The 23,277-nt window shown below is 46.2% G+C and overlaps 1 protein-coding gene across 9 annotated transcripts; it reads right to left on the reverse strand.

The window, feature by feature from the left end:
- Positions 1 to 497: 497 nt before the first annotated feature.
- Positions 498 to 19,114, reverse strand: CIZ1 (CDKN1A interacting zinc finger protein 1). Of its 9 annotated transcripts, none has more exons than XM_062641368.1 (16): positions 18,785 to 19,113; positions 16,790 to 16,905; positions 14,271 to 14,434; positions 13,160 to 13,295; positions 12,190 to 12,250; positions 9,324 to 9,403; positions 8,888 to 8,967; positions 7,668 to 7,850; positions 7,191 to 7,321; positions 6,708 to 6,792; positions 6,228 to 6,341; positions 5,711 to 5,890; positions 5,003 to 5,072; positions 3,812 to 3,933; positions 1,016 to 1,226; positions 498 to 931 (listed from the first exon to the last, which is right to left on the reverse strand). In XM_062641368.1, exons 1-16 carry the CDS (start codon positions 18,883 to 18,885, stop codon positions 642 to 644), a joined length of 2,124 nt encoding a protein of 707 aa, XP_062497352.1. In that variant the 5' UTR covers positions 18,886 to 19,113; the 3' UTR covers positions 498 to 641. The 9 variants fall into 9 exon arrangements, 7 of the variants coding, with proteins under 7 accessions (XP_062497352.1, XP_062497351.1, XP_062497350.1 ...); XM_062641370.1 differs by having other exon boundaries at positions 747 to 931; positions 1,027 to 1,226; XM_062641367.1 differs by having other exon boundaries at positions 498 to 1,163; positions 18,785 to 19,114.
- Between the last annotated feature and the right edge of the window lie 4,163 nt (positions 19,115 to 23,277).

Consider the following 23,277-nt stretch of genomic DNA (forward strand, 5'->3'; position numbering starts at 1 on the left):
AACAGAAGTCTTGCCAGGATGGCCTGGGGCCAGCACTGCAAAACAATTCTTACTGTTCTGTAGAATTAAAGGAGCTTGTTTTGAAAGTTAAAGAAGTTATTTATAAGAAATCTGTTTTATTAAAATCAGTTTGAAATAAGATTTGTTCCTAAGAGCCTCCACTATGAGAACAGACTGTACTAGACCTTGTAGCATTAACAGAGGACCAAGATGCATTCTTGCCCAGCTCAGGACACAGTGATTGCCTAATGTGCATCTCTGAAAGGAAAGCGTTCTGAGAAGCAGAATTGGGCACACAGTCTTCCAAGAGACAAACTTTTCCTCTGCCTCGAAAGGAAATGAGAGGAACTACAAAGAATTACTAGTAAGTCTGCATCCATCTACTTTGTGGACTTTGTCCCCTGTGACAATCCCATTTCCAGGTTCAACAATCCAAGCCTCAGTTTTTCCACAGTTGCTGTATCCCAACCGTACAAGTAATAACCAACACCATCCCGTATTAGACACGCTAAAGCCAGGCTTCTTTTATTCTTAAAATAAAAACAGCAGTAAAGTTGAAGGTTTTTGCTCTATTAAAAGACTCAGAAAATAAACATTTCCAGCAAATATCATATGTAAAGGGCTCTCCCTTTAAGGCCACTCTATCTGGGTTTGTGCCTAGAAGAGCGTCTGCACCCAGCAGAGGTAAGACTGGCTGTCTCACCTTTGGCTAGGGAGGAAGGCTCTGCCTCTGCCTCATTCTGTGCTAAACCCCATCCGCTCCCCAGATCCTGGCAATCGTCTGTGCCTTCCCTTTGCCTGGCTGCATTGGCTTCCTCCTCCTCACACACGGTGGATGCCCACAACTCCCCTGCCACGCGATTCTCCTCGGGGAGCGGCCAGTCGGCACTAGTGGTAGCGGGCTTGCGCTCTTCCTGTAGGTTCTCTTCGTCTACAACCATGATTCCACACACATCATCAGTCACACTGGCTAGGCCTTTGCCCTCTGCTACAGAGGTGGCCAGCTCACCCTTACCCTCCAGAGACCTTGGAGCTTGTTCTTGCAGGGCTGACAGCTCTGTGCCCCCTTTCTCTATCACACGATCATCATTCGTTTTCTTGCTGGTATCTGCTGCTGGAGCAGGAGGCTGTTTTGGATCATCCAGCAATTGGGAGCTGGAGCCCTGGGAATGCAAAGGAGCCTCGGGGTAGGCAGCTGTGGCACGATGCCTTGCTGCCTTGTATCTCTGCAAATACAAACAAACCAACATGAGAGACCAATCCAGCTCAGGCACTGCAGCAAGCGGCATCTGGTCCAGGAAAACCTGTACAAAAACAGTGGTGAGCAGCAGCTACAATCTGCAGGGGCACGACTTGTCTCAGCAGCTTTCCTGGCCTGGCTGCTGAGGCTTTCGAGCAGAGAAGGGTCAGCTCCTGTGAGGAAAAGTGGCAATATTAACAACTGCAATCCCTCTCACATTACTGAGTGCTGAGCGAGTGCATGGCAGACCCCTGGCTCCCCAGCCAAAAAAAAAATCATGTTTTGGCAATGGTTAATCTTAGTCAGACTCAGGATTTTATGGATGTAACAGTGTAAGTGGCACCTCCTGCTTCAGCTACTGCCAGGATGTAACTCTGGACATGTTCCCTGGATACACAAGGCACTGCCCTCTGCTATAGCAGAGTGATTTAATGTTCACCAGCCCAAGCAAGACTTCAGTTGAAAGCTTAAGGTTTTTCCACTCTGTTGATACAATCTGTGCACTCAGTGAAACCGTTGACAGGAACGCTAAGATACCAAGAATATCTTCCTGTTACAGGGCACTGAGCTTCTCTACAGAAGAAAGGTAAGCATCTCATTGATAAGATGGCTCATTTGCACTCGCTACCACGAGGAACCAGTAGAGGTCTGTAAGGAGATTAAAATGGCCAACAGCCATTTGCAAGACTGGATTTCACAAAGACAGCAATTCTGTGTAACCATCCAACATGCAGCAGGAATCAGGTCTTCAAGACCCAGAGTATGAGCTGAAGATAAACCAATCCTCAGCAGTTCCCTCCATAATCAATTCACTTTTGGCTTTTTGCTTAACAGGTCCCTTGAACTGGCACTAGCATTAGACCTGACAATTTAGCAGTGCTCCCATAGTTTGTAGTGTGGAATTACAGCACACCACACAGGCAGCTTCACATTGTAATTCAGTTTATCACTGCAGGCTTGTTCTTTGTCCTCAAATAGTGGGTTATGCACGAAATCATAACAGAATTAGATCAGTCAAGTCATAATGTAGCCAAACTGAACCAGATACAAGCACATCAACTTGTTTCCAGAGTGATGCTGTGAACTCCTTCACCAGCAGACAATTCTCTGCTTTGAAACCCTCTGCTACTCAGAGTACCCCAGAAACTAGCAATGATTTAACTCAGACTGCAAGAACCCCAAGGCACCCTGGAATAATCGTTACTTGCCTGCAGGTATTTAAGGTTGGACTCTGTCATAAATAATCCCTCCAGGTCACTCTGGCATCCATATGAAGAGCATCTGATTTCAACTCTAAGTGGGCCAAAAGGGAGGCATAACACACCGCTGCTGCCATTTCACTCTAGCTGATCTAAAATAAGCCAGGAAGACTGCAAGGCCGATTCCTTCTTCCCTGAAATGTCTTACTGCAGGAGTGGGAGAGGATGAGCAACCATGAAGGAACAGCTGTGGTCTTCTCCTGGTATTTGCCATTCCAAATCTACTGCTAAGTGCTGGCTTCTGCAGCACCCACCCCTTACTGGAGGCAGGGACTGTTGACTAAGAATAGTTAACCTGCCCAAAGACTAGAAGAAAAACATGAAGTTTGGGGTGTGTTTGTTTCTTAAAACACTACCAAAAGCTGGTAGGGAAGCACACTGGCTTTTGTTGGAGCAGGTTTTGGGTGCAGAGGACAAAGTCAGTGTGGGAGCCTCCCTCCTTGCACAGGCAGGGCCCTGGCAGTGGTCATGGGAGAGGGCAGAGGCAGTGCAAGCCCTGTGTACCCACCACAAGGCCCCTCACCCCCTGGCAAGTCAACAAGGACAGAACAATGGAGGCAGATTCCAGGACAGCCCAGTAGGAAAAGCTTCTACAAAGCAGCAAAGGGCAGTATGGCTCCTTTAGGTGGGGCCAGTAAAGCAAAGGAACAGCATCAGTTGGCAGAGCTTTGTGCTGAGGAGCTTCTAGGAAAGGGCAGCAGACAGACAGACAGACAGACTCAATTCCTGTTGCAGGCTGACCCTGGGGACCAAATGGATTGTCACCAGCTCGTAGCGTCCATCACATAAAGAGTCTGTAATGTTAAATTTCCAGATATCTAAGGTGAGGATCTGATTTTACCAGGCTCCTTCATGGATGAATCACACCCACAATTTTGGCTAGTGGAGCTGTTCCTGCAGTATCACAGGCAAAGATGCATTATGTACAAGCTTTCTTTACAAGGAACAGCCCCTCTCTCTTGTTCTTTCCCCATCTAGACCCACCTGTAATCTGTCTAACAAAGAGGCCTAGACTGAACGATAGACTCCACAGGTTCAGCAAACAGAGCAGACACTCTGAGGAAGATTTCCAGCCAGAAATGGGCAACAAGATGACAGCAGCAGTAGCTGGGAAGCGGGACTGGACTGCTTTTAGATCTACAGGGGTGATGGGAGACAAACACAGAGCACACCAGGAGAAATCTATGGCACAACGGACACCAAGGATGATGGGAATGAACTGAAGACAGGACAGCTAACGTGGTGGATTGGCTGAAGAGACACGCACGGGGGGTAACAAATGCCAGGCCATGCAATCGCCAAAGGGTCTAACCTGAAAGTTCTCAAAATGCATCAGGGACTTGCAGTGTGCGAGCCGGGCAGCAGAGTCGCTATGGTAGAATTTGTGACACAGCCTGCAGAGGTAACCTGCGACGGGGACCAGAAAATCCAGGCCTGTGAAACGGGAGGGGAAGGGAAATCACAGATCACATTGAATGGAACTCAAATAATGAAAGCATGTTAAAGGGGAAAGGGTTGAAGGGGGAAGAAAAGTGGAAAGCTTTGCTTCTGTTAATCAGGGAGTTGCAAGACAACTTGCTGAATATCTCATCTTACCATGGAATGGCTGTGTGGTGGATATTCAGAGAGAAATCTGGCTGCCAGAGCAAAGAAACTACACAGAGCATTAAAGTGGGGGGGAAGGGAAAAAAAGAATACAATGGAAAACTACAGAGAACATGTGATCTAATGTAATGGGATCAAACCAAGCAGAAGACAGCAGGCGCGCAAGAGGAACACGCAGAGAACATTCACAGCATGAATCATTATTCCATCTGCCACACGATAGTGGAAGGTTACAGCGATATGGAAGATTGGTGTAAACAGAGCTCTCCTTGGGCACAAAACAGCCTCTGCAGAGCTGCCCTCCTCACAACACCAGTGGCCGTTAGAGGTTTAAAGTCAGAATCGCTTGCAGGGTGGGGATCAGGGACAGCCATCTGGAGGCAACACTGCCCACCAGTCCAGCAACATGTCTGAGTAAGTGCTAGGTGGAGCGTGGGGGTTCTGAAGCAGGGGAAACATGCACAGTTTGGGCTCTAGCAGAGAGCTTGATACTTGTCAGTACTGCTCAGTATCTCTGTACAAGCTGCATTTCTGTTGGAAAGCATTCCAGTCAATATGCTTCCAGGCTCCATCTTTCCAGAGCATCTCTCATTTGCTACCTACTTTCTTCTCCTGCCCTACTCGTCCATTTCCTACCTTAGGCTCTCACCCTTTCTTCTTCAAAGCAAAAGGCTGCTGACAAACATCAACCACATCCTTATGATTTATCACACAGTAATAAAGCAACGTTTGGCTCTTTCTCCAGGCAGCAGTGACCTGCACCAGTCCAATGCAAATGCTGAAGCACCATGGCCCAAGAAGTTATCACAGCAGTAGGTAGAGACCATCTTCTCTTACAGATACAGTGTGTGGCCAGAGAAGGCTCTGTGGACCTTTGCTCTTAACTCTGCTTGCTTACCATAGGCTGTGTCTGGACAATACTTCTCGCTTCCTTCGTAATCCTCCAAAGACACTTCCTTCAGCCCAGTCTGGAAACCAAAAGAACATTAGTGCCTACTGTATCTATGCCAATTACCTTCCTGGGCTTTTCTGGTAAGCTTAGGAGCAAAACAGGATTCACATACCAGAGACAGAGCTGCACAGCATCTGGTTAGAGCCAGATACAAACCCCAATGTCAGCAGACCACTCCATTACAGGGGTTAAAAACTCCCCTTGCACTCCAAGCCTGAAGCAGCTTAGCCATGTACCTCCTTCTTGGCAACTGCTCTCTACTTGTAAAATACTTATCAAGATAAACCTCCATACATACATTATGCTACAAGACCCAAGTACTGTGGGGCCATTCAAAGAGACTATGTCAGTGTCTGTCAGAAAGTCTTTCCCTTAAAAAAACATTGCTTATGCTCCTCAACAACATGATAATGTTTGAAGACACCAGTAGGAGCTGTAGAGCACAGCAGAAACACCCTCCTGTGTCCCACAGGTAATGCCTGATTCTCCTTTGCATTCTCCTGCGCTCTGGAAGAGCCCCAGAGCCCTCTCACCCTCCTACTGCAGGGTACAAACTTGACTGGACTCTCGAAACCTGGAGCTCAACCAATGAAGTCACAGGATCCCACAGCAGATTCTCAGACAGGTCATTCCTTCTCCTTTCATATGGCATACCTGCTTAGCAGCAGAATCCTCATTCTCTATCAGCACTACATCAAGGTCTTCCTCCTCACCAGCTGCCCCCTCCTCCTCCTCTTCTTCATCATCATCATCTTCAAAACAGCCAACAGCATCCACTGTGATCAACTCCTCTGAATCTTCTGGGCTGCCCAACTCCTTCTCTCCTAGTCTCACCTGTCACATACAGAAAAGGAAGATCAGATCAACTCTGCACTCTCCATTTAACCAAAGACCCAGATTCTGAACAGACTGCACGTGATGAGTACAAGGGACTGCAAGAGAGGCACAAATCTATCTCATTTCTAGAGACAACTAACTCATTGTTCCTTTTTCACTCAATTTCTTTAAGCTCTAACAACTGAAGTCCAGCAAAGGATGAAAACTAAAACAGGGTTGGAAGAACTGCCTGTCTTCCTTTCTTCCCTTCAGTAGTCAGGGAGGCAGAAAGTTAACCTGCTCCACAGTGTAGCTGCCTCCAGTCCTGCACAGCTCTCCACTCAGGCAGGATTACCTCTTTGGCTTTCTGCTTGTGCTCAGCGGACTTCATATGCTCCACAAACTTGCGAGGGGTCTTGAAGTGGCGGCTGCAGACAGTGCAGAAGGGACGAAGCGAGCGTTTGGCCAGCTAAGGAAAGGACAATTCATTAAGTTACGAGAGAAACACTTTACAGACTGCCCACCAATTCCTCCATTCAATTGATTAGGTAAGTATGAGAGGCCATATTTATTGAGAAACGCCAAGAATTATAAACTAGAGATGCTTCAGGCCGTATTGACACAACTGGAAGCTCCAACAGTGCCAGTGTTCAGAGGCAGGAGGCAGCATGGCAATGCCCTTCAACAGTGAGGATGTTACTAGCAGAATTTTACGTGCATCTCTCCACTCCAATTGCTCTTCCTTTGCTGCCTGGGGAGCAGGAGATGCTAGACACTTCCACTCAATCCCCAGGAAAGGTCAGTGCACAGATAAAATCCATGCTGTGGTTGCTACCTTGTGTTCTTGGGTCCTGCGATGTTTGATTAGATCCCCCGTGAAGTGTATCTGACAAGTGTTACACCATCGCTGCTGGGTCTCTCTGAAAGTGAGAACAGATATATCTGTAAGTCACACTTCCATGGAATACTGCAATTTGCAATCTGTTCCTGGCATTGTTTTCCCCAGCATTCCTATCTTTACAGGCTCGGATTTATCTTCTCCCCTTCCCACCCATTTATATAGGTTACTTTATCTCATGCTGACAGAAAGGCACCGGTTAAAACAAGACTCCAAATGGATCTACTGTATTAAAAACTACACAGCAGGTCAAAGTCAACCCTGGTATCCTTCAGCAGGAAGAAAGTTGCCTGAAGGAGATTAAGGCTCCTGAAACTAGAGGGATTTTGTACCTTATCTAGACAACATGGGAGCCCTGCCACAGTGAGGAATTTCAGGTCCACATTCAGACTGAGCTTTCTAGTGCAAACCAACACTTACCCATCTTTTTCTGCTACTGCCTTCTGCTCCTTCACCATGGGCAGGAGTGAAACAAAACAAACATTGCTCATGTGCTGGATCTCCCCGAGTCTCTGCTGGTGCTGAATTCCAGCCATGTGGGATTGGAAATTCTGAGAGAGAGGAGAAAACTCCATTTATATGTATTCAAAATACAGAAAATAATAGGCATGAGCTACGCTTTCCATTCTCTTGACTGCTCTTTAACAATGAAGTGGTATGAAAGCTTAAGAGCATGGCTGCCTGTGGATCCACCCACACTGCTCTCAAGCAAGTTGCTTGCCAGCTCTGCAAAAGAGGTTTATTTTATCTGCATGCTTGTCTTTATTTTTTATGCTCTTTGTTCCTAAAGCGTAAGCTTTTGTTAACAAGCCTCCTGCTGCACCTCCCCACAGCAGCAGGCCACGTAATTCACTTCTCTTGACCACCTATATCCCAGCCAGACCTGTGGACTTTTACCTGCTGACTGCAGCAGTTGGTCTTGCAGATGTAACAGTAGAATTTCAGGACCGATTCAGGGTTGGGATCAGCTGTGCCCACCTCACAGGTCCAGTGGCCTGGCTTCAGAGCTGTTGTACTGATAGCTCTGCTCTCACTGCTCTGCTGGATAGTCACTTTCAGTGAACCTCCAGAGCTCAACACCTGCCAAAAGGAGTCAAGATTAAGTGCAGTCTCTTAGTAGAAGACACTAAAAATCACATCAGCTTTTTGTATGTGACCTAAGCTCTCTACCCCTAATAAAAATATGTTTGAGCTTGAAACCGCAGGAGGCTGATCAGAGAGACTCTTGTACACACTCCTCCTCAATGCTGCTAAATCAGCAATCCCTGTGTCACAGCATCAGGCCTATTAGGTGGTTGTTCCTACAGCCTCTGTGGATACCGTATGACCCAGTCTCCGGAGACTGGAGCAACAACAGTGTGTTGGTAAGGGACACAATCAGTTTATGTTTCTCCACTGCAGAACTAAAGGCAACAGAGCACCGCACCTGATGGAGTAAGAAACTCAAACAAGGGCAGGAAGATACGTATGATCACATCAACAAATGTCTCCAGTTAAGGAAGACTATCAAAAGTCTGATTCACACCATAGGCTCACTCTTTACTTACAGATTTACACAGCCTAAGAACCTGGTTTAACATCTAGCATGTGGGCAACCTATTTCATGCAAGACTCTCAAGGTTTGCTGGTGTAACCTCTGTCTCATTTTTCCAAGCTGCCTTTGAAAAGCACAGACTCCCACTGTCTGCTCACACCTGCTGCAATGGCAAGTCCCACAGCAGCTCCTATCTTTTCACCTGATTTCATTTTACACCTGCTCTCCTGCAGCATAAAGATGTATTCAGCTACACCTCTCAATACGTAAATTTTTCAGTGGTTCTTTCAATTCTATTTCCACCTTTCCAGATGAATACTGAAATCTTAACAAACCCTAGCACCACAAACAGCTAGCAGTGGGTAAGGTACAGCCTAGCAGAGGCACAAAAGCAGCAAGTCAGAGCAGACTGTGCACTAATTACAGACATATTATGCCTTATTGCCAGGGACAACAGCTTACAGCAGGAGACAGAGCTCCAGACGTGGGTGCCATCTGGTTCCCAGTGGCAACGGGCTTCTCTGGGATGGAGGAGGAGGTTTTATGTTCTGCACCACCCCTGCACAGAGTGGTGTCTACTCACCTCAGGAGCCTTTGGTTCCTCAGAGAATTTCCTCTCTTTAGAGAGATCTTCACCTGTGTACTCCTTTGCATTGTCTGTACCTAGGAAGAGACAGTCTTTTTAGCTGCCTTAAATCAAAACAGCAATGACATTAAAAACAAAGCAGCAGGTGAATGAAGCCAGGGAGCTTTCCTCACAGCACTGCTGGCCATAAGCCCAGTTCACAAACCTTTCTCAACAAAAATCCCTTATTAAAGAGAGAAACTTTCCATCTTTTGCATTTGATAGGCAACAGGTTTAGAGGACTATGTTTGGATGTGGTTCCTAGGTTTTTTCCTCCTTTCCCCATCCTGTATCACTGGAGGAAGGACACTTCCAACAAGACCCACTGATCTACAGATGCAAGCTCCATCAAGGAGTCCCCTAAAAGTACAAGTCATGGTGCTCAGCAACTTACCATCAGCTCGGACCCGGGCGCTTGACTCTCCTGCTTCCCTGCTGTTTGTGTCATCCTCTAATGCAGACTCCTCAGTCACACTTCAAGGATATCAAGAAAATAACCTTATTCACCATGTTACAGAGAGATCCAGCAGACACATCAAGGCACAGGCTAGGGTCTAAACTACCACACACTCCCACTAAGTAAGCTACTGGGAGTGGTATTTCAGGCAAGGATTTTGGAAAATAACACAATGAAGGGGAAGCATTCTAGAACAGCTTCAGGAAATGCAGCCAAACAAATCTGGACAAGAAAGTTACCACTTTTTGGATCACTTTGGAACTCTGGATTTTTTTGATTACTGCCCTCTCCTGCCAGAGGCCTGCAGGGAAATAAGTTCACAGAGGAAATATTCTTAACAAGAGCTTCAAGAGCTCACTCCTGTCTGACCTGCAGGGAAACTGCAATACCCAGACAGTATTCCAGGCTGCTCTGTGCAAGAGGAAACAAAGACCCGTCAAAACTGAATGGGTTCACAGTGGTGTCTTACAGGGTTTTCATCATCACTGTCTGCTCTATTTGTATCAGTTGTATTTCATTCCAAAGACCCTACAGTTCTGCTTGTGAGGGAAGCGGAACTGTACCATACACAAATCAAAAGGATTTTGTTTTATTTGGTACTGGTGAACTGCTAAGGAGAAAAGAGATCTCAAGGGGACTGCTGAGACTAAACAGTTGGCTTCCATAGAGCACAAAGTGTACTTTACAGTATCTTTCTCCATCCCCTATTTTTCCATCAGGGCTAGCACATTTCACCATAGCTTGACTGTCTTCCCTCTGAGGCCGTCTCGATATCCCACCCCCTGGTGTCCTTCTGCCAACATGGAGCAGCATGTTCTGCACAAGCAAGAGTGCAGACTCTGCAGGTAACTGCATTCAGTGATCCAAACACATACATTCCCCATAACTTATGGGACTGATGAGTGACAATGTAACTGGGTTACACAGCTATAAATAAGCAGCAGGGTTTGGGCAGTGCAACCACGAAGCAAACAAGAGTGGCTGGCATTAACATTATTTGTCAAGTGCTGCCAGCAGGCTCAACACTACACCACACACAGATGGTGAGCACTTCAGGGCAGGGGTTTGCATTCTAAACTGCAAATCTAAGGAGCAACCTAAGGGAGCAAAAGGCATCACAAGGAGGAAATAGTATTCTATGGATACTTGTCAGGCCATGCTAGAAGTGGGTGTTCAAGAAGGATTTGAAGATGATGAGTGCTTTCTGTACTGGAATGAGGATGTTGTTCCAGGTATAGAGATGGTACATAGGAGAAAAGGCAGAAGAGGGAAAAAACCTGAAATGAAGAAGGAGGCTGGTATTCCTGGCCAAAGGGAAATGGAACAGCAAAGCACAAAACAAAAAGGTGTGGACATGGATGAGGGAATGCCCTTCTCATCTGTGAAGGGCAATACAGAACAGTAAGCTATTTTTTCCAGAGATCCATCATCTGTTCATTGGAAGTAAACAAAAAGACTTTAAAAAAAAAAAAGCTAAGGAATTATCTATTCTAAGTAAATACCAGCCATAACAGATGCATCAAATCTGGCTGGCCCTGTCTACTGCTCAGGAAAGGCTTTTCCTAATAGCAGGCTTGCTGCAGTGAGACCTGTCATTCCTCAGACTTGAGTCTTTTTCCAGTGCATGGAACAGGACTTTGATTAATATCCTACTAAATATTAATGTAATTAAAATTAAATTAGCTTTGGCAAACAGATTAACAAAGCACACGCTCAAATGCATTCGACTTTGCTTTAATCGAATTTATTCACTTTCTTGCTAATCAGAGCCCATAATTGACAACAGTCCCTGCTCACATAGTATTTATCACTCTCTGATGTTTTACATGATCAAGGTAACATCTGAACATCAAAGTAATCCTGGAATATTCTCCCTAAAGCTAGCCATTAATCTCTAATCTGCAGATGGGAAACAGGGAGGTGAAGAAACTTGTCCAAAAGCACACAGTGAATTGTTAACAGCGACGATAAGAGGCCCCAGGAGTCCTGACTCACAGTCATTAACATATGTTGAGGAATTCTCGAATCAATGCCTCCAGAAATCTGTATTCGCTCCCTCCTCTTCTCCCTCCGCACCAGCTACGGGCGACAGCTCCGGGAGAGGTGCGGCGCTGTGCAGATGGCACCAGGAGCTGCCGTCCCACTAGATGGCAATGCAGCCCCGGCTGTCCCTGCCTGCACCCGCCGGGGAGGCAGGAGAGCCAAGCCGGGCCTGTAGGGCAGGCTGCTGCCCGCTGCGCAGCCCTTGCGGGTTAATAGGATTGCCTTTGTCTATTTTTACCCAGCAGACAGGGGTACTGGCAAGACAGTCTTTGCAGAAGGGATGCAGAATTCAACGCTCATGGATACAGGCTTCAATACTAGGGAGTATCGAGTCCTTTCCCCTTCTCATTCCTCAAAATAAACTACCTTCTCCTACACCTACTGTAACAGAATTTTCCTCTCGCTGTTAAACAGCTGCTCATTTCCCTTTCTGACATTTAGAGAAATAGATCAGGATAGAAAAGAACCTTTCTGCTTCTTACAAGAATCCTGGCAGGAGAACACATGAGCAAACTCCACTTTGTTGCACATTTACATGAGCTGCAGCTCTTATTTTTCATTCCCATAGCTGGATCACCCCCAGAAGAGACCCTGCAACATGCTGGATCTCAGACTGAGATTGAATTGTCCATGAGCATCTGAAATACCTCCTACATGCCAGACATCAGGCCAGTACAGTACAGCCCTAATCATTAGGAAGTAAAATGAGACAATAATTCTAAGCCCAGTAACTATTTCAGTACCCCAGTTCAATAAATACCTCTTCAGTCTTTTTGCTGCAGGCTCAGTTTTCAACACAGATTCTATTGCAGTTCTTGGCTCTGCAGGAAGACAGAAGGAGATCTCCTTAGCAAAGCAGACCATGCCACCCTGAGCATGTTCTCTAACTGAATGGCCAATTCCAATAAAGCTCTGTTAGAGCGAATACTATACACTTGCTTATTCTGAATTTGAGAATGGTAGTGACAAGGTTAGATAATGAATGACCTGAGAGACTTGAGTTGAATTGCAGATGTCACTGGATGAGCTGTCATCCAGAAAGAGATCTGTATTTATGTCTACTAAGTGGGTTTTAGTCCTACACCTAAGGTGACAGGAGCCCCAATCATAGGAACATTAATTTAAGCCAAGGTGGCAGATCTGTCTGACAGCAACCATTTAATCAGGTAATTTTCACCACTGCACATACACTGCTCACGACCTCACATACACCTGCATTTCTAGATTAGGCACTCTTCAGCCAGAAATAACATCCCCACATCCATATTGTATCTGACACTGGAAAAGATTCAGTGCCAGAGTTTGCTCTGAGCTGGAGCACAAGTACTCTTTCAACTCATCCTTTCCTTAGCATGTTGACTGCAACTAATTCTGCATCATGTGTTTGACACTATGAGATGGGGAGTGCATCATGGGTAAGGCAATGAGGAAGGTCCTATTTCAAAGCAGGTTTTTTCTCCCCATCTTAAATGGCACTCACTTTCAAAGCGACTTCTGAGAGGCTTGCATGCAAGGGATATGGAAATAAGTTATAAAACCTAAAAATATCCAAGTAAAAAGGATATATGAAGCACATATATCCTTAGAGGGCTCACAGGCAGCTTAAGTATTTACAGTTAGAGAGAAATGTAGCTGATTAAGACTAAAGTCATCCCAGCCTTTGCTGCAGAACAGCCAAAAGCAGTTTATAATGCCTACAAGCATTTGTTTCACTGCAGGCTCCCCCTTACCTGTGGATAGTGAGAAGTTGTTCCGCTCTGACCCTGCCTGCCCTCCCTCTGGGATTTCCATTTTCTCATCACCTTGGGACTGAGATGAAGAACCAGGATCTAATTCTCGCTTCCTGTCAGGCATCCTCTGGAAGTCCTGCAATGGGCAAAGAGTCACTGCCAGCTCTTGGTCCTTCCTCAAACCCAACATACTGCCCAAAGCACCAGAGGTTTACTGGGAGGAGCAGTAACAGGAATTCCAGCACACAGGAATGGGAAGGAGTAGATGGCTTACAGTGACATTTCTCTAGTGCTTTAACTAGCAACTGTAGGAGACCCAACTGCTTGCAGAGTAGGGTCACTTTAGAGGGGCTCTGGCAAGGGGTGCATGGGCAGGGAAAAAGAATAGTCCAAAATAATCCCCCTTCTTTTCGACTCTGGAGAAAGGACAGTCCAAGAATGGAAGTCTACCTTTATCCACTACATCTTTTTGACGTAATGGAATCAACTATGCAAAAGCTAATCTAAGAGGAGGGAAGTACTGGTCAATTAATCCAAGAACCATTTCCAGGACACAAAAGAGGTCTTAATGGTGAAAACTGAGAAAGGTTTTCACAAAAAAGCCCCACAGATCTTACAAAATCCACAAGAATAAACATGATCCTGATATTGAAAAAAAAAGAAAACAGCCCGAAGGGGCAGAGTGGCATGTCCATGGTAGGAGCAAGTCATTTGGGAACAACAAACTGCTTTGGAAGGCTAATGGAGCAGAACTCTGGCCTCTGGGCAAAGCAAAGCACTCAGCCAGGATTTCTTCTATTGCAATAGCTTTGAAGCTGGCATTTCTAAAGGATCCTTTTATATCTTAGGTGTAAACCATTCTGCTATGAGGAGTTGTCTCTCTTGAGCAAGAAGTGACAAGAAACCTTCTCATCATAAATGTAAATATGGACCACAAGAACCCTGAAGATGGACTCATTTGTGCATTTCTGTGTCAGCAGCATGGTGCAAAATGCAGTTTTCATTGTAAGGCTCTCTCCCTGCTCTTTTGTTCTCCACCTACAATACAGTCAACTGCTGGAAGTGCAAAAGGAGCACAAAGCTCCTCAACAGCTGGAAACTGGAAGCCCACCTTGCGAAAATTCCGGTTCTGCCGCTGGAAGGGGTGGTTGGGGAAGCCCATTCGAGGCTTTAAGGAGACCCCAACGGGTGGTGGCCCCAGGAGGGAATGTCTTGTAGCCTGAGGGAAGAACTGCTGCAGTGCTGGCGCCGTCATGTTAAATCCACGCAGGTTTCCTATAAGTGCAAGCACACAGCACATCACCACCTTGCAGGGTGCAAAGGAGAAGAACATCCTTCACCTGTACAAGCAGGAGGTAGAGAGGAGAAAGGCTCCCCCTTCACTGAGCACTGTATGGGTGCTCCATGCTCTTCAGCACACACAGAACAATTTGATGCGATAGCAACCATTACTATGTATCAGGCTATTGAGTTATAATTGTCACTGCAGGCTAAGATCATTAGAGCAATTAGTGGATCTGAGCACACTGCCGCTTGTGTTTGCCACAAACAGGGGCTCGTTTTACACAAATTCTCTGTAGAAAAGGAAAATTCATGGCACATTTGTGCAGCTGGCAGCTCACACCAGGGCACGGATGCTGTTTAACAGATGCCAGTGACAGTGTTTCATTTAAAACAACACTGGACTCCTCAAACAAAAGATTCCCCAGTCTTCTCTGCCACCTGGGTGTCATGCAAGCTCAACATGGCAACCTCAACTCCGACACTTGAGACTCTGCCATTTCCAATTCTAATGCTCTTCTTGTTAGTTAATAGTCTGTGGATGCTGACAGAACTAAGTCTCAACAATTCCTTACGAAGGCAGTCCTTCCTATCCCCATTTGAGGGCTGAGGGAATGGAAGTGCCCAGATGCCTCAGCTACACCCCCAGAAGCTGTCCACCACTCTGGAAATCTGGATTTACACTCCATTTTTTTCCCCCTCACTTGAATTAATACACATTCTGCCTTTTCAGCAGCTGCCAAAACAGGGCAGGAAAGTTTGGAGATAGCCACTGCTTAAAGCCTGCAACACAGTAGGAAGTATACCCTCATGTTTGTCTTCAAAAGTAATCTAATCTTTTATTACTTACCATAAATAATATCTTACTGTAAAAGACATAGCTGTATTTAAAAACAGTATCTCTAAGGCAAGAAATCATTCTCCTCTCTGTTTAGTAGCTTCCAAGAGCCACACATCCATTTCAACTTGAAGTATTTATCTTTTCCTATTCCCACTGCTGAAGCCACACAGCAAATCAATTATTGATGCTGATGTTTTCCAGGTACAGAAATACTCCAGCATCAGATATTCTTACATGTAACCCAAACCTGAATGACCAGAAATACTCACATCCTTAAGAAGGGCCACCCTGGACACTGCAAACATAATATTACCTGTTACCTGTGGCTACCTGGTGTAGAAGTCACAACTGAATGAGAAGTCACAGCTCAGCTCAGAGATGAAAAGAGGAACAAGTGCATGTAGAGTGTTCATTAGCATACCTTTATCCTGCTTTTGCATCTAATTTGCCTCAGGTCCTTGGCTCAGTAAGAGATGTTGCTTTAGGGAAAAGGTCCACCCATGCTAACATCAAACATATCTGATAGGAGTGTGGTTGACTGAAGCGGAGTCAGACTTTTTTCCTGTCACAAATATACATATATATGCCAATCTTCAGAGCATGGCGTGTCCTTTGTCACTGCCAGTTTCCCTACAACCTGAGGGAGATCTGTAGAGAGCCACAGGAGTCACTAGAGAGCCCTCTCATTTAAATGGACAAGAGAGAACAAAAGGGGAGTTAATGACATGCAGAATAAATCTATTGTCTTCACATCTGGGCATGATTCACAGGCAAGATAAAAACTGCAGGCGTTAATCTCAACTGCACTTTTAAACTATCCCAGGTACTGATTTTCTGTGTTGAAAAGGGCTGGCAGGCTGACATGAGCAAAAGCAAAACCAGCTACATTCCTGGTATCTTTAGTAGCAATTAAAGGCAGCTTCACACATCTATGTTGAAAACAGCACATCTGGCAAAATGAAATCCACTTGTGGAAACACAGTGATGGAAGAACAGTGATATTATCCACCACACAAATGACAGCCATTTCAGGGACTGGGAATTTTACATGACAACTGAAACCTGAACCGTTTTCCACCACAATGTACTTAATTTGTTTGTACTGCATAAAGTTTGGGCAACGAAAAGCATCTACAGCAAACCAGGTTAGTGTGTATGTAACAGACAACAAAATAAATGCTTTTAACTTTCCTACCGAGAAAGACAAGCAAATAATATTTTATATAAATATACTGATGAAAAAATACTGGCTCAAGTGAGTCTAAGAGGGAAGGCACATGGCTAATATCTAACCTGATACCTTCTAGTGCTATTCCCAGTTGTGAACACATGGGATTTTCAACTGAAGAACCTTTGTGCTATGGACAAAAAACCCCAAAAGATGACAAATGGAACTGCCAAATACAAGGACTGCAATGGTTCAGCAAGAAATAGCCACACTCTGGTTTCAGTCCATGAAGGATGATTAAATAGCTCCAGTAAGGAAGCGTCTCCCATAACGACAGTACCTTGCATCTGCTGCATGAGTAAGGCCCGCTGAAGCATAGGATTGGCATTGAGCAGTGATGGTTGGTTTGTTGCCCGTAAGCTCAGCATCTGTTGCTGCTGCGGTGGTGGCAAACCCCTGGAAAAGAAGCATTAATCATAAGAACCCAGTAAAAGCTGTACTGTTCAATTCCAGACACCAAACAAGTGTAAAACAGAGGAGCAAAGAACATCTGAAATGCTGATTGCATGCATGAAAAGATGCCATACACCAGCACTGTATCCTCTTTCCTCCACACTCTCCTGGAATTTCCAAAGCTGACAGATTGTCTATCAAGGAATTTGAGGTCAGAGAGAACTCCTTTAGCACCAAGCCCACATAAAGCCTCTCAAGCAGCATAAAAAAAGCCCACGAGCTGACTGCACTTCTGCAGAATTATGCAGCAACTCACCAGGAAAAAGGAGTGATCTAGATCAGCGGCCGCATTTAACACAACAACAGAAAAGAAGTACTAAAGAGCAGCGAGTTTTCTCAGCAGCTTAAAGCACATTCTGCCTAAAATCAATGCCTCCCACACGGAGCCAGACAGGCCACAACTGTAAATGGTGCCCCCTAACTGCAAGAACCGCTTGGGAAAATAAAGCACGGCCTTGATATTTAAACCACGAGGAGGAAGGAGCGAGCGGAGGACTCTTCACTTCTAAGGAGGGTGGAGCAGACACGAAAAGTCTGAAGAAACTGGCAGGCACTTCTTCAGGCAATAGCAAGGTCAGGCCCACCTCTAAGCACAACTGCTGACACAGCTGAATCTGTCAGGGCTGGAAAGAGGTACAAACACGGATCGAAATAGAGACGCTGGTTGACAAACCCCAACCCTCTTAGCAGAATTTACAGCAGCTCATCTTCACGTTTGCTGCTCTAGATTGTTCTAGCCTCTGAGCTATTTATACCAGGAAAATCATACTTTTAAAGGTGTAAGATGCAGCCATGCTATCAGCAGCCAGCCCCATGCTGGCATTTTAAGGGCAACTTTGTTTACAGCATACAACATATGTTAATCGTTAAATGATTTAGAGGATGTGTTTCCAGCAGAACAGAAAGATTCCCACATTTACCTGAGACAGATGCCTTAGAATAATAATTATGACAATCGGTAAATTTTTTTCCTCAAATTCACACCCACTGATTTGAATGTTAAAGATAACAATAACTGCAAATAAACACATCATTTCTGAGAATCTTTGCTCCTTCTACAAATCTTGGCTCATCAGGGACAGCAATTCCCATCCAAGCCAGCCGGTTTTCAGGAAACCCCTGGTTCCCTGCCTTTTTATTTCTGGCAACTATCATTTGTCTCTTAACAAACAGGTTAAAACCATGATTTTCGCCACTCCCCGCTGCCCCTCAATGCTCTGTCACATCCTCAGCACCCGTGCCACCGCACAAGTAAGTTCACTAATGTCAGCCAGGCCAGGAGACCCATCCAGGGAGAGACAATAAACAAGTAGCTTCAGCTCAGTAATGAAATAACGAAGTGTGTTGCTCCGTTCGGTGCACACAAGTGTTTCTGCAGGATAAGGCGCTTTCCCCCGGGCCCTGGCCCGCGGCGGGGGAGACACCCGGCCCCAGAGCATCCCCACACACAAAATGCTCCGCCCGGAGCCACCGTACGCTCCCTCGGGGGACCCCGCGGCGGGAGCGGCACCACCAGGGCACGGGAGGAAACGGCGAGCGGGCCCTCGGCGGGGTGCGCGCACCTACATCCCCCCCTCCGCCCCCTACACCGCCTCCCCTCCGGCCACCCGCTCCAGGCCTCCAGCCCCACGGCTCTGCCCCGATCGAGGCCTACGCCCCCGACCGCCGACCCCCGCCTCCCTTTGTCGCCTTCCCCAGTCAGGGGAGGACAGCCCCGCCGCGGCTTCCGCGGGCGGAGGGGGGGACAGAGGGGAGGGAGGCGGAGGAGCGCGGTTCCCCAGGGACAGGCCCAAGATCCCCGGCCTCGCGTAGCGGAGCTTACCGGCCTCCTTGCTGCGCCGGAGGGTGGTGGTGCTGCTGCTGCTGCTGGAGGAGGTGCTGGAGCTGCAGCAGCTGCTGCTGGAACTGCTGCTGGTTGAACATGTCTGGGGAGCCCCGAGCGGGGCGAGCCTGAGACAAAACACGGGAGAGCGAGGGAGGCACCGGCTGCGGGGCTGGCGCCTATCAGCCCAGCAGCCATTGAGCAGGGGAGCCGCCGCCGCTGCCGCCCATTCATTCACTGAGCCGATCCCCCCGTGCCTCCTCCTCCTCCTTCCCCCCGGGGTCATCGCAAGCAGCAGCCTGTGGAGGAGGTTTCCAAACCCCACCTCCCAAATCCGCTCCCACCCTCCCCTGCCAGCGGAGCCCGCAGCCCGCCCCGCTCCCCGCGGCGCTGCCGGACCGGGGCCCGCCGCTCCTTCCCGTCCCCGCCGGCACTCACGGCGCAGCCCGCGGCGATCACCGCTCCCCACCAGCCGCCTCCATCTTCCCGCCGGGGACAATGCCCACATGCCCGGCCCCAGGCAGCTCCTCCGGCGGGGCTGTGGGACCCGGCCGCCCCGCAAGGCTCCGGTCACCCCCGGAGCCGCCTCTCAGGTCTCCCCAGCCTGCAGCACCCCCATTTCTCATCCCCCCCCACAGCAGCAGGAATGAGGTCCCTGGTCCCTCGAGAGGGCTGGGAGGGGATGGACACCATCTGTCCGGGGCTGGGCAGGGGGAATGTAATAAAGGGCAGAGGAAGGGGGGAGCAGATGGCATCCAACAGCGTTGGGTTTTCTGCTCTTTGTTTTTGTTTTTTTAAATAGTCCAGGAGCATCTTTGGTAACCATCTCACTGAGAAGACTGGGGAAAAAAAGCCCTCAACAGAGCCTCTGTCTATCCGCTCTGGTCACATCTTGGCAATCTGGCCATGATAATGTGGGAGAAAACCAGGGACGTTTACAGCATCGCTCTGTGTTGTAAGCTGAGATGACTTTTCTATCAGGTCCATCCTTTAGGGGGAAAGAGGAGTTTGCAGCAAAACCTTTCCTGGTTTCTGTAAGTGAATTTGTTTTAGGGTATTTAGTACACACAGCCCCAACATGCACATACACTGTGACTCATTTTTTCTTATATTAAACCTAGAAAGGATAATGATGCATTTCTGCTCTTGGCCACTCCAGAGAATCCACCCTGAAATGATTTACTTTATCTTCTTATTGTTCACACTAATAAAGACTACTTGATTAAAGGCCTCGGAATTGATTGTTAGCTAAGGTCTTGTAAGCTGAACGCAGCTACTGGCGATACAGTTAGCATTAATAATTTTCAATGCAGCAGCATATGTTGATTTTTCCTTTGGGCCTTTTTATACCATCCTGGTTTTACAATAATCAATTTGGAGATGACCATCCATATTAATCAGTGACTGGCAGTGTTAATGCACAGAGTCCCTTACTCACTCACAGCTGTCTGCACAGAGAGGAAATGCTCTCCTGTTAAGCTTGAAAGCTTAAGTAACATCCCAGGGCATACATACAGAGGAGGCCACGAAGATGATCCAAGGGTTAGAGCATCTTTTCTATGGAGATAGGCTGAGAGGGCTGGGCTGGTTCAGCCTGTAGAAGAGAAGGCTCCAGAGAGACCTTAGAGCAGCTCCAGTGCCTAAAGGCGCTACAAGAAACCTGGAGAGGGGCTTTGGACAAGGGCCTGTAGGGGCAGGACAAAGAGTAATGGCTTTAAACTGAGAGAGGGGAGATTTAGATTAGATACTAGGAAGTTCTTGCCTGCAAGGGTGGTGAGGCCCTGGTACAGGTTGCCCAGAAGCTGTGGCTGCCCCATCCCTGGAAGTGTTCAAGGCCAGGTTGGACAGGGTTTGGAGCAACCTGCTCTAGTGGAAGGTGTCCCTGCCCATGGCAGGGAGTTGAAACTGAATGAGCTTTAAGGTCTTTTCCAACCCAAACCAGTCTGGGATTCTGTATGTAACATTTGTAAATTTACAAAGCACTGTGTCAATGAGATGTGAATAACGAAGTCTGCAGGGTTTCTACTGTTAGATATTATATTCTGACATAGTCTAGAGGCTCCCCTCAAAGATCTGTCTTTCCTCTGTAAGGTCATATATACAAGTTATTCAGCCTGAACTGATGGGCAAAAAGCCTACAGTAAAATATGTAGACACACTGCTACATTGAACACAGATCTGGATGTGGATTTAGGCCCATGCATGCACAATGCAAGTCAGGGGTAGGGCTGTAGGAGGTGAAGGCACATGCTGCTTTATCAACCTACAATCCAAAGCCTGATCTTCAGACATGCCTCTATGTGCCAGACAAACATCCCACCTACCAAAGATGGTTTAACTGAATCCAGAAGGTTCCATATTCAGTTAATCATACTGTTCAGTTTGAAAGTCATGCAGAGATAGAAGGTAACAGTGCAAAAAACTGGCCCAGGATCCTTTCTTTCATTAGAGGCAATAGAACAGTGTGTCTTACACTGACAGTACTTACTTAGCATTGGTGCCCACAGAGCACTGGTCCACAGACCTTGACCTCCCATCTTCTGACAGCTGTTTTTTCCTGCAATGAACATTTCCCTTTCAATTATTAAGCAATTTGCTCCTTAGTAAACAGTAGTAAATACACATCATATAAACACATGGAACCTTAAAAACAGTGCTAAAATACAGACAACATCATCACTCAATAATAACCTAATCACTAGGCAAAACTTGTGTCTCACTGAAAACAGGAATGAATGAAAGAGTGAAAGTTCAAGGTAAGAAAATGACCTAGAAATTAGCCTGCAACAGAGATAATCAGCAGAGTTGTTGGACCATCACTGTAAGACAGCCTGCATTACAACTCTATATGATTACATCAAGGTTATGAAATTTCTTGCAGACAAGAGGACAGACCATACAATACTTTTTATTCAGAAGCTGGGTTGCATTATATAGCCAAGGATTGCTAGGCTGTATGAATTTGTTCCAGGGACCAGATCAGGTAGACAGATAACCAAAGATCTCTAGCTCCCAGCACATGACTGGACTGTGCAGTTGTATGTTTTAATTTTGGCTTTGGAAAAGACTTGGTATGAAGCCCTTGAACCCACATAGCTTCTGAAAAATCCAAATGTTTCTCAGTGACAGCGCCAGGATACTGCGGTGCCCAAAATTTCTCTGCAATCCGCAAGGATAGTGGTATTACTCATCCATTTCACTAGGATATAACTAGTTCTCACCATAATGTCTTTAAACCTCCCAAACTCTTCAGAAAAATGCATATGGAGCTTTAAAGAACTTTTTCCTCCTGCTTTGGGGCTTATCTATTGAAAGAAACTGGTCAGGTTTCATCAGACCTGCTCTCAGCAGGTGATACTGATTACTAGAATTCCATTGTTTTCCCTGTCACTTTTCTCTGGAGGAAGGCTGCATTCAAAGCAAAATGATGTGTGCATTCAAGGACATTTGCACTCACTCTTTGTTCTATTCCTTTATACCTATTCCAAGTATTTCCTAATTGATAGGGCAGGCTCACAGGACATCAACCGAGATACTGGTTTTACACCCATTTTTCCACATGGTCAATCAACTTCTATCAGTTATTTTCAGTCTCACAACATAAAATATATTCCAGGAGCTATTTTGTATCATCTCACTGGACGTGGAAAGCACAGAGAACTCAGCATTGTTGCTAGTAAAGTGTTAATTTAAGCTCACATCATGTGCAGATCCCTTTGCTAATGGACTGTAACATTCAGTTTCTTATTTGTATTCTGGCTTTTTTGGGGCCACACTAAAGATAAACCTGGTCCAGCATCTCATACACTGTATTTACCACCTTTTACCTCTTTCTGAGGTATTTGCAGATCAGTTCAGCAAATTTCCTGTTTCAGAACATAAGAGGAGGAAGTATTTCACTGTGTTTTTACAAAGGAAAACTTTAGATTTAAAACTCAGAAGTTAAAGGCTGCTTTTCTTTCAGGCAGCTTTTCCAACTAATAGGAACATTAGAGATCAACTTTTAATTTCTGAGCAACTCATATCACAAGATATCAATGACATTACTATCTGTATACCATAGCATAGATAGTAGCATTTAAGTACCTATAAAATAGATACTTGAATTGATTTTATCTCTATAGGCAGCTGTACATAGTCATGTAAATGTAAGAGGCTAATTTCATTTAATTTGTTTCACTGCTTGTCAGCTGTAGAATGTATTCTCTGTTGTTACAGTGACAACCCAGATTCTTTGTGGAACTGTACCTATAAACATGCAATTTAAATTCTTACCTGTCTTTATAGACATTTTTTAGGAACATCCCCTTCCTGACCCACTGTGACACATTCTGAACACTCACAGCTCTACCTGGAGAGAGCAGAAACAGTTTGCAGGTAACCAGGAGAATCGTAAGCTGATGGCATTCCATGTTTTTTGCCTCTTTTTTCTCTGAGGACTAAAAGTGTTCTTTTGGCAAGGGCAAGGAATGAGGGCCAGAATCCAGCACTCA

This window comes from Pezoporus occidentalis, unplaced genomic scaffold (genome assembly GCF_034315485.1).
Source record: "Pezoporus occidentalis ecotype Australia unplaced genomic scaffold, CSIRO_AGI_Poc_V1 ctg68, whole genome shotgun sequence".
Lineage (NCBI taxonomy): Eukaryota > Metazoa > Chordata > Aves > Psittaciformes > Psittacidae > Pezoporus > Pezoporus occidentalis.

Bases quoted from the DNA above. Each gene is read 5' to 3' on its own strand.
- CIZ1 (XM_062641366.1), bottom strand. From the start codon at position 18,885: ATGTTCAACCAGCAGCAGTTCCAGCAGCAGCTGCTGCAGCTCCAGCAC. The intron at 16,906-18,784 runs GTAAGCTCCGCT...CTTCTTTTCCAG, and splicing joins CCGGCGCAGCAAGGAGGCCG to GGGTTTGCCACCACCGCAGC. The intron at 5,891-6,227 runs GTAATCCTGCCT...TGTATGTGACAG, and splicing joins ACAAGCAGAAAGCCAAAGAG to GTGAGACTAGGAGAGAAGGA.